General features: G+C 44.3%; 2 protein-coding genes across 4 annotated transcripts in view; one reads left to right on the top strand and one right to left on the bottom strand.

The window, feature by feature from the left end:
- The first annotated feature begins 545 nt into the window (after positions 1-545).
- Positions 546-2,692, top strand: gchfr (GTP cyclohydrolase I feedback regulator). Of its 2 annotated transcripts, XM_068580742.1 has the most exons (4): positions 546-674; positions 706-770; positions 1,311-1,405; positions 2,022-2,692. In XM_068580742.1, the coding sequence occupies exons 1-4, from the start codon at positions 578-580 to the stop codon at positions 2,149-2,151; spliced, it is 387 nt and encodes a 128-aa protein (XP_068436843.1). In that variant the 5' UTR covers positions 546-577; the 3' UTR covers positions 2,152-2,692. The 2 variants fall into 2 exon arrangements, with proteins under 2 accessions (XP_068436843.1, XP_068436842.1); XM_068580741.1 differs by having other exon boundaries at positions 639-770.
- A 1,475-nt stretch (positions 2,693-4,167) lies between these two features.
- The window catches only part of dnajc17 (DnaJ (Hsp40) homolog, subfamily C, member 17), a 29,900-nt gene continuing 23,461 nt past the window's right edge, over positions 4,168-10,606 (bottom strand). The window contains exons 11-12 of one of the 2 annotated variants that reach the window (XM_068580948.1): positions 4,472-4,613; positions 4,168-4,303 (exon numbers count right to left, since the gene is read on the bottom strand). In XM_068580948.1, coding sequence (XP_068437049.1) covers positions 4,488-4,613 — 126 coding nt within the window. In that variant the 3' untranslated portion in view covers positions 4,168-4,303; positions 4,472-4,487. Of the gene's footprint in view, positions 4,304-4,342; positions 4,614-10,606 lie in introns of those variants that run through there. The other variant, XM_068580947.1, reaches the window with a different exon arrangement.

Raw genomic sequence — 10,606 nt, 5'->3', positions numbered from 1 at the left:
ATTGCTGATTTTATCAAAGTCCTCTGCATTGTTTTTTGCTCTGCGTCTCTGACTATCACTTTCCCTCCTCTGTCACCAGGCTGATCCAAAATTATTACTGTTGCGCTGAGGAGGAAATTAAAAAAACTCTCAGGAGGAAATGACTTCGCGTCCCAGACACTGTGTTGTTTTTCCCCTTGTATTGCATAAACTGAATCCATGTGAATTGATGGGCAGTGTGGGCTAAATTGTAATGTTTCATATAATGTATATGTCTTTGCAAAAAGCAAGACCTGGAATAAAAAGAAAACGTGTAATGCAAGTGGCTGCACTGTCATGTTGTTCTGAACTTTGCTTATTTAAAACAGCAACAACGTGAGTCAACGGCAATGCAGATAACTATACTAGACATGTTTACTTTTTAAGGACAAGGGACCTCTGCACTGAGGGCATACCATTCCAAATAATGAGCACTCAGCACAAAGTGCATTTCCTGGCCTGCATGCACACGCTGGCCACCTTTCCTAACGTCAACAAACAAGCGATCGCATCAATTGAGCAAGACTTCAAGCGCTGCAGCGAGCAACGCTGTTGACAGATGCTGCAAGGAGGGCTGCGATTGGTCCGTGGTCGTGGGTGTTTCCGCATTCCGGGAAGGGCTTTTCTTCAGGAGCGCAAACTGAGAGAGGACCGCCGCCGCGTCCCCGTGAACAAGCCCCTCCGGAGGAATAGCTGCGCGTCGCCAGGGAGCAGGGATGCCTCACATGTTCGTCAGCACGCAGATCCGACTGGTGTGTGTCTCACATCTGTATAACTGGCTTGTGTTGTTGTTTTTTTCTTAGAAGAGACGCGCTCGAGTCGGGGAGATTCAGGGATTTGTTTATTTGCCAGAGCAGCCTCGCGCAAAGCAGTAATCAGTCAGCGTTGCCGCTCGCAGATTGCGGCGATGTAATATTCCGCATGCTGGAAACAACAAACAGTCAAGCCGACAAGCGGAGCGAGCAATGTGCGGATGTTGGTTGTTGTTTTTTTGTGCCAGGGTGCCCTCAATCAAAACCACGTGTTCCTCAGTGGTCGACCTCTTGTTGCGCTGTTCCTGTATTTGACTGTACGACTCGGGCAACCTAATTCTATAGCCTGAGTCTCTCGTGATCTATTTATAGTCCGTCTAGTAATTATAGATTATGATGTGCACCTGCCAGAGGGCTCCTGGTGTAGCCAGTGATATGCAGCCAGAGACATACAGATATTGTTTTCCCAAAGCATTCATGTCTCAATAAATCAATTCAACCATCAGCTGTTTAGTTAATGTACTTAATTACTTCTTACAGGAGACTGGTCCAACAAATGTGGGGGATGAATATTCAGATCCAGCGATCATGAATTACCTGGGAGCAAGGAAAACAACCATGCTGGGGAACAATTTGTAAGTATTGCAAATCCTTACGTGAATGATGCAGGTAACTCGTCAAATGTGGGCAATATATGAAGTTACAGAGTAAACGGAGAGATTTGTGGGCATTGTTCAGCTCAGGGCATGCAGCGTCTCACAGGACGAAGAAGCTCTACCCTGATTTGATTTTATGAGACAATCTCACGAACAGGGAGAAGTAAACTGTAATGGCACCGCTCTGATGCAGCATCGGCTCCCAGGTGAACTGTGAGTGTGACCACACCATGTTTCCATATTTAGGCAATTAACACTGGTCTTCATTTCATTTTGGCAGTTGATGCGTCCATATTGATAAAAGAGCTGAGATCAGGTCACATGGAGGGGGGAAAAACCCCATCCAATGTGGTTGAGGAAGGCTGCTGCTTTGCACATTTAGAATAAACCATTCAAGCTGATGCAATGCAGCTTAGGGAAGTGTTGTCATTGGCAATCTGATTCAAATGCTGCTGGGAAATGAACCAAGGTGTGGAAGGAAGTGAACAAGCACCAGAACAATTAACAGCATTCAACTTTCCAAGCAAAGTTTACTGAAACGCAGAAATCCCACATCTGTGGGAAGTTGAATGACTTTGTGTTTATGCTCATTTAGTTCCGAGTACCATGTGGACGACCCGCCTCGCCTGGTGTTGGACAAGCTGGAGAAGATTGGCTTCCGCGTGCTGACGATGACGGGGGTGGGACAGACGCTGGTGTGGTGCCTCCACAAGGAGACGGAGTGATGGAGCGAGTATTGACTGTATCAAACAGCATCGAGCAGCCTTTAAAAGGGATGAATGAACCATACTGAACTCTGTCAACCTTTCAGCTACAGAATCAGCCTTTTGTCAAATAAAAATAAAGTCCAAGAGTTGAGATTATCCCAGACGTAAAGTTTCAGATCAATAGGTGACAGGTCACCAATTTCAAGGGAATATAAAACATTCCAAGGTATTTTGTCAGGTCCTTAGTCCATATTGTTTGCTATTTACTCGGTGAGTGGTGACCAGGAGGCAGTGTTGAGCGAGTTCCAGTTGAACTGTTAATATATAAGGATGTAGTAAAACGTAAAGGCATATCTCTAAATTCAGCCGTAGCAAAAGACGTACAATTCGGCAGATAAACATTTGTCCTTCAAGCACCATGTAAAGATGTTTTTGAAAGTGTATCAGATGCATATAATTAAATAATCTAATGATGTGGATTGATTGTGTAATTATGAATAGATGGAAACAATTTGAAATCCTGGTCTAATCTTCTGATAATCCATTAAACAGACAAACATTACACGTGAAAAAGGATTAACATGCCGTTATTGTGAGCCCTCGCAGCGCTGTGGCACCTTACAGGGATGCCGCGCTAGCGCTGCACGCACACCGAGTGCAGCAGTCAGCCTGTGAGAGCCAAAAACACTGGGTGGTTTCAGTACCGCCCCAGGTCTGGGAGCACATGTCTGGGGCCAGCCCGGATCACTAACCCACAAACCAGAAACTATTCCAGCCAGCTTACAGCCAAACTCTTACCCTCACACATGACTTGGCGTCCACAGAGAACACATACGCTGTTTGCCTACTAAGACGTGACCGGTTCTGACTCGAACATAAGGGAAATGGGCCGGAAGACGATACTTTGAAGAGTCCAAGGCTGTGCGGTAATGTTGATGGGACGGAGCGTACAGCAGGCTCATCCTCCCATCCGGATTGGCATGCAGCACAAGCCACTGTCGGATCACGGCGGGGTTGGTGGTAATTGTGTTTCCTGTAATTGTATTTCCTCTGTTGTCATTTGGACACAGTTTGTGTGTTCCTGGGCTTTTTGTCTTTTTCACATTGCCGGGATATGAAAAAGGCTATGCATAAACAGAACCATGTGATGAGGGGATTTTGCAGGAGGAGAGGAGCAGATGTCTCCCACCACACCACTCTGCTCCACAGCTGGACATTGTGTAACAGAACCACGGCCAGGCAGTGCAGGAGTGGTAGAGAGATGGCTGGGTCGGATGGTGCAAAGCTGCCATGTGGCTCCTAAATAACACAATGACAGGAGAAATACAGGCCCACAAACACAGACGCAGCATTACGCCATTGTCTCCCGAGGGACAGGAAAATAAGACTATTTGGAGGGATGGATGTTCCACAAGCAGAAGACCTTGCAACAAAACAAAAACAGTGACCGCAAACAGTTTGGCACTGTAACGTCTGACTTAATGTGGGTCACAGAGCGGTAGCATGTCACTTCAGAGAGCATGAATAAGCAATAGAGTATCTTCTAGGCATCGGTTACATAATCCTATTGTAAAACAGCTTAGAGTAAGAGCCCAACTTAGACTAAATGTTAGTTCTTTTTGAAGCAAGAGACATGTTTTTTTAAATTGAAGATGAGCTACAGCATGTGACATCAGGACGAAGGCTGCAGTGAAGTGGATGAAATGAAAACACTGAGGTGGGTAGGTTTGCCCTAAAAACAAGCAAAATTATTGCTACAAAATCATGTCTGCAGAAGTTAATTTACTACTCACGCGTAGCGGAGCAGTTATCACGAGGTAAAAGGCGTTCAGAAAGCATTTCAGTTGGTTTTACTGGTTTAACATATTTGACCATGTGGAAATGTAATCCAATGAATTTAATTTAAATTTCTGTTTATTGTAGTTCCTTGCAGACTCATTTTGGAACTGCAAGCATGAACTGTTTATTTTAAACAAAACATTCAATCTGGAAATAAAATATTGATCAATAATAAATTGTAAAAATCTCACTGGCATCCCAATATGGTAACACAAGTGGTGTGCAGTAATGACTCATCCCTGCAGCCTCAGTATTAGGACTCGTACCTCCCTGTCTGCACTGAAGGAGGCCTCACTTCTTCTCTCTGTAACTCCCTCAGTCATCCTGCACTCTTAATAAAAAGAAATAACAGGCTGATAAACACCATAGATGTTTTTTTAAGTAAAATTATTTATTTTACCACACAGTGTATTGCATACAAAATAAATCAAACCACATAAAAGGCTTTATGAAACTAAAGCCTGAAACAGGTGTTTATTTAAGAGGTGCCGGCTGGTACCGAGGTGGGTGCTGCGCTAGGACCTGGCAGCCTCCTCGTCGTCGTCTCGCTGCATCTGTTCTATGAGCTTTTGGCGTTCGGCGGCCTGCCTCATCCTCATCATCACCACGCTCTCGTAGTCGCGCTCATTTGAAATGGCGCCCTGCAAGTGAGAGAGACACACAGAGAGGTTATAACATGGAACAAGTTAGTGGTATCTGAAAGTCACAACTCATATCTGATAATACAGACAAAATGAGGCTGTATTGTTAGTACTTGAGTCCAAGAGTTCAGTCTTTCTTTTTTAAAGATTTACAAACAATTGGAACACAACTAGACAAGTTGAATAGAAGAACATTTTCTACTCATGTCATGTCCCATGGAAAAATGTGTTTTACAAGTGAACAACTTTGGGTTTTGCATTGTTAGTCGACAAACAGTTGAAGACATCAGCTTGAATTTAAATCGGTATTTACAATATTTTCAGAGGAACATTACTGAGCCATTGCACTGGAAGGTTATCGAAAACATGCCTGTCTTTTACATCATGACAACATCGGCTTGGGCAGCACATGGAGTGAATGACATCGCGGTCACCGTCCGCTGTCTGTTTGCTTTCACGGCAGGGCTTGTGGGCACACAGCGGCAAAGAGGGGGGACTCCTACAGATGCCCCTCATCTCAGTTACCATCAGCATCACGGCGGAGTGAACATGTATGAGACAGCAGCCTGCAGAGCAACTCTGACAGGGTAATTCCGCTGCCTGAGGTCATTAAACCCCAAAATGAGGGCTGGGATTAAGCCTGGCAGTCGCCCTGCCTCTCACTGTGTGTGAGTGATTTCTTTGAAGGGCTTGGACGACGATGGCGACAGAGTCTCTTACTGCGGGGGGAATCGGAGAGGGCAACTAATGGCTAATCAAGCAGAGTGGAAAACAGGCGAGACGTGTCTCTCTCACTCTCACTCTCTCTCTCACACACACACACACACACACACACACACACACACACACACACACACACACACACACACACACAGCGGTCACAATTGCCACACACATTGTCTGAAAGCCATGGAGACACTTTTTAAATGTTTCATTTGCACCTAGGATGATGCAATAACACACTTATTATGGACTCAAAGAGACTGCTATACAATTTGAAGCGGCGGCCATGTGTCCACAGAGTAAGCCATTGTTTTATAGGATTGTATTCAGGAAGTCTGCTGGGCCAAGGAAGTGTCTCTTTAACAAGACAGTGAGCGAGAAAGCGAGTGAGTGTGTGAATAAAGGACTGGGCGAGTGAGAGCAATCTGAGGAGGAGAGGTTGATTTTTGTCAATGCTCAGCATCTGGAAAACATCACGGGGACTCCAGCATCCATGTGCTAAGAGAAAGAGGGTTAGTATAAAGGAGGAGGAGAAGAGAGGGTCGGTGAGGGGAAGTTACTCCCCCTCAACCCCTGGATTGAGGAAAGCTGCTATTATCATTCCAGTAATGTGAGCTCAAGCCCTTGTCTGACACGTAACTCTGAAATATCACGCAAACGACATTAGGTAAATAAACAACTCTTGCATCTTCAAATTAAACACAAGCAAGCAAGCGAGATATAAAATGCTCCCTCTTTCCTCAGCAAATATCTCTCCGCTCTACCCTGCCCTCTTCTGGCCACTACACGGAAGTGCAGTAAGAGATTAGTCTGACCACTCGCGCTGTAACTAAACACTCGCTTGTGTACGTGCGTGTGAGTGTGTGTGCGTTACAGTAACACTGGGGCCCAGGGTGAGTAAGAGACCACAGAACACAAACAATGGGCCTCCGTACAAAGCCACCGCAGAGGTAGTATGGTAGTAAAACACACACCGACACACACAAACAAGCTGAGCATTATCTATGTGACATCAGCACATGGCTAGGCCTCCAACCAGCACACCCCAGCCCAACCTCCGGCCAAAAATGACATCATGAACCCAGAGCTGTGAGTCAGGCAGTGTAACACACACACACACACACACACACACACACACACACACTCACACTCTTTCCCCACACACAGCAGGAGGCATCTTGCTGCGCAGGTGGCCATTGGGCTCCCTTGGCACAAGTTGTCAGATCAGCTGCACATTACACTATTCCGCCATGTGTGTTTGTGTGAGCTGTGTGGGAACATGTAAGCGTGTGAGCGCGAGTGAATAAAGAGGTGAGGAAACAAGTGAGTGTGTGTCTGCAATAGAGAAGGAAGAGTGTCGGCACTACGATCAGCATCTCTATATAATTGGAGAAAAAGAAAAGAACTATTCCAGACAACAATCACAAACAAAGAGGGGATTTCTTCCCCTAAAAAGTGTGAGAACGGTAATTTATATGCAGACATGTCATGTAGTGTCTTAAGAGACTCAGGTTTAGCTTCAGTGCTGCTTGACACAGAACCTGCAAATCTCATTGGATCAGATCCAAAAATTTCCTCTCAACTGGGTGTAGATCTTGTGATTGTTAAGGCCATTGTATATTGTTCAAATCATGTACTTTCTGTGCACTACATCCATTACGTCTCCCTACTCATTTATTCAGGTTTTCTACGTAATTTGTTGCATACACATAAATATTACTACTGCCAACGTCCCTGTCCTTTGTTACTGCGCTCCATTGATGCGAACACCACACTACAACCTCATTGCCAGAAAGAGGAGACACAAGAAGCAAGAAAATGCTTTATTCTACCTCTCAGTTTCCTTGAAATCAAAATCAAATAATATAAACTCATGATCATTTTGCCGAGTTAATTGTAGTGACACAATGTCTCCGCTTGGCCAAGAGCATTAACCCCATGACAAAATAAAAACTGTAGCATTAACCCTATGACAAAATAAAAACTGTGAATGTAAATTAGCACAAAGGAGAAGCACGCACAGAGAAAGTGAGAGACGTATGGCAGAGACGCGCTTGTGCAGCAACCTGATGAAAAAGGAAGCATTCAAAGTATTGAAGCTTCAAGTTAACAACTCTCCAAGAACATTTGGTTTACCGGTGTCTCTTGTCGGATTTTATTACTTCAGGAACTGAAATTACACTTTAGTGACTTTTTAAACATTTTTAAATACCGTTTCATGCTCATAGTCTCTTCACCTTGCATCCTGAGAGGCTACCAATGTGTCTTTGATAGTTTGGTTACTCATTAACACCCTGACCCTTCAGATATCTCTAACACTGAGCCATGAAGAGACTTTACAGAGTGTGCTCCCAAGAGAAGAAATGTCTTCTCCTTAACAAGCCCGCTCTGTGGTCCAGGCTGACATGTCCGCCTCTATTGCACTCTGGTAAAGTTAATCAAGGAACTATTTATCCCGAGCGTGTGCGGTGGCGTGGTGTGTGTTTCTATGTGTGTGTCACAGAGCTATGGAGTAGGTGATTTATGAGAGGCGAACACTTATTTAGAAATCATTTGTGTGAGTGCGTGTGTGTCTGGGGGGGGCGTAGCACTCCTGCTAACTCAAACAAACAGGCAGGGGTACCGCACCACGCAACGCTGGAGCCAAGGTGAAATTCCTCTGCAGAGAAAAGTCAAGCTTTGTAAATGGTGGTGGATTAATCATCATTCATTATAAGACACGGCAGACGTAAAACCCTTAAGATCTCGTCTATTATGCTGTTTTTGTTAGTGAAGGACAAGCACTACACAGAGATTAAGGCCCAAATCTACTTCCTGTATTCAACTTCTTCAATGCACATGTCCTGCATACTTCTAGCTTTTGGAAAAAACTCCAAGACAAGACCTCCTTATGTTTGACAATGGAGGCCAAATAATGTGTGAGTTTTTCTGTCTGAACACAATGTCTCGGTGAATACATCTAGAGATCACTGACTGTGACAATTATTGCATCTGAATTTACAGCCATCCCTCAAAAATATCTACTGTTATTTAATAAATCAAAACAGAAACCTTGAGACCTCGTGAACGCTCACTCATAATTTCCTTGCTTTCATTGTTCGAGGCGGTCAATTGTGTGATCGTGTGTTAACGTCAGCTGATTACGTCCATCCAACAGCGCAGCGACACGCCTACATGTCAGCCTATCCTCTTGCTGCGGTCTCTTTAAAAAGATATAGGCTTCTCTCTCTGCCTTTTGTACATCCAAGGTGCAGTTACACACTCGCCTCCACCTCCCCAAAAGCGCTGAGTCCTTGCAGACTTATCAGCCTCCTCGGCCCACTTGTCACAGCAGAACCATCAGCTACCAAAACACAGAGTCTCTGGACTCCACTTGGGGTTCATCCCTTGATTACAAATCTCCCAGAAGAGCCTAAGCGCCGAAGACTTTCTGTCAAGACCTTGTTATCACTCATAATCTGTAATATTAAACCCTTATCTTTTCTATAATACTCTTTTCTTCGTCTACGTGTTTGACAGTACAGCGCCTGAATGAACACTGTGCCGACAGTGGTGGTTGCGTGTCGACTGTGGGTTCAGCCATTAACAATCAAAGTGCAAAGTGAAGGGGGGGAAAAGGCAGCAGTGGATGTGAGGTACCGTGGAAGTGTGCGTGCGTGTGTGTTCGTGTGTGTGCGTGTGTGGACATGTACGCATGTGGTTGTACGTGGTCACGGTATTGGACAAAGAAGAAGCCTGTTGGATGGAGACGGAGGGCCTTTGGAAACTGTTAAAGTTAAGGAAACAAACAGTGAAAAGAGAAATGGCAGCAAAGGCCTGAACTCCTGGTGCCCTGGCATTTCTCTTTATGATGGATGAGCTCAGGGATCCTAGAATAGTGAGATGTGGGGGTTTGGCCTCTTTAATATCCAACAATGCATCGTTGTAAAAGCAAAACTATGTCTTTCACATCCTGGCCTTACGGGAAAAGCCCTCTGATTGCAATAGATTTCTTATTAAAACAAAAGTGGCCGCAGGACTTGTAAGAATGCAGCCTGACCTTGGAGATGTCTAGAAGAACTCAGACATTATGAGGGGAGAAGAGAAAAGAAAATTAAGTCAAGGTTTCAAACATTAAGTTTTGAAGTATGTGTTCCCATATCAATGTGAGACCTTCACTGTTTAATGTGCACAACAAACATTACCTGCTTTATATTGTTTATTTCATGTCCCCAGTCTACAAAGAAATTTAAATATCCCAATCATGATTTTATATTATTTATTTAATAACATGTATGGAGAGGGAAACTTATTGAACAGTTGAGAATGGCAGCAGAGGAGACGGCGGCTCAATAGTTTGTAGTTTACATATAATTACCCTGCAATAAAAAAATTATGATTCATTTTTTAAATTATAATTATTTATATGTAGAAATTAATTATGCTGGGATTTGTAAATGGTGAACAGTGTATGATGAACGGTGCTAGAAGGCCAAAACAGGTCTCTCAACACTTTGTCTAAAACGTACATAAGTAACCTATAACTGCATGCATCAGGTTATTAAAGCATTACCTCATCAGAAATGTACGTTTCTTCATGAATTATCTAGCCGATCCCCCCCTCAGTGTGTTGGACCCGACACGGCCTTACTTAACTGATTAGAGGCTACTGTAAGCGCTGTCAGGTGGGAATGAGTCGGCTCTTGGTTCAGCACCTGGACTTTGAATGGTGTCAGATCTCAGTCAGGAGGCAGTCACGTGACTGAGTGACTGCACTTCCTCTTAACAGCCTGCCAAGTTTCAGTTGAAGATCATCATCGAGTCATAAAACCTTCGCAGACAAACAGTCATGACGGTGGTTGGGATGATGCAAACTTGGATGTTCTCACAAGAATTGGCGAAAGCCTATTACAAAGAGTAGCTCCGGGAAACTGCTGTAGAGACAGGATGGCCCAATTTCAAGTAAGGAGTTGACGGTCCAGTCTCATTGTCTGGTTTCAAAGCACAGTAAGTCCTGTGTTTGTCGTAATCGAAAAATTCATATAAAAATCAGTTTGGGCTGTAAATCTAATCTAAATGCTGGCAGTCCGAGGGCCTCAATACAGCGGAAGCTGGAGAACACACAACAAAGGACCAGAAGAATATCCACCAAAGCCTCAGTTTGGGCTTCTAGCGCCAGTCAAAGCAATATCTGGAAACACTCTTTATCCTGCAACAACAAAAACACGCAGCATCCCAGATTTCAGGCCCAGCATAGCTGCATCAAACCACACTGCCCGCTATGGTCAGGC

This window comes from Clinocottus analis, unplaced genomic scaffold (genome assembly GCF_023055335.1).
Source record: "Clinocottus analis isolate CAN_PGR_092001 unplaced genomic scaffold, fCliAna1.0.p SCAF_17, whole genome shotgun sequence".
NCBI lineage: Eukaryota > Metazoa > Chordata > Actinopteri > Perciformes > Cottidae > Clinocottus > Clinocottus analis.
Note: the sequence above shows the minus strand (reverse complement) of the source record. Positions and strands in the feature narration are given on the sequence as shown.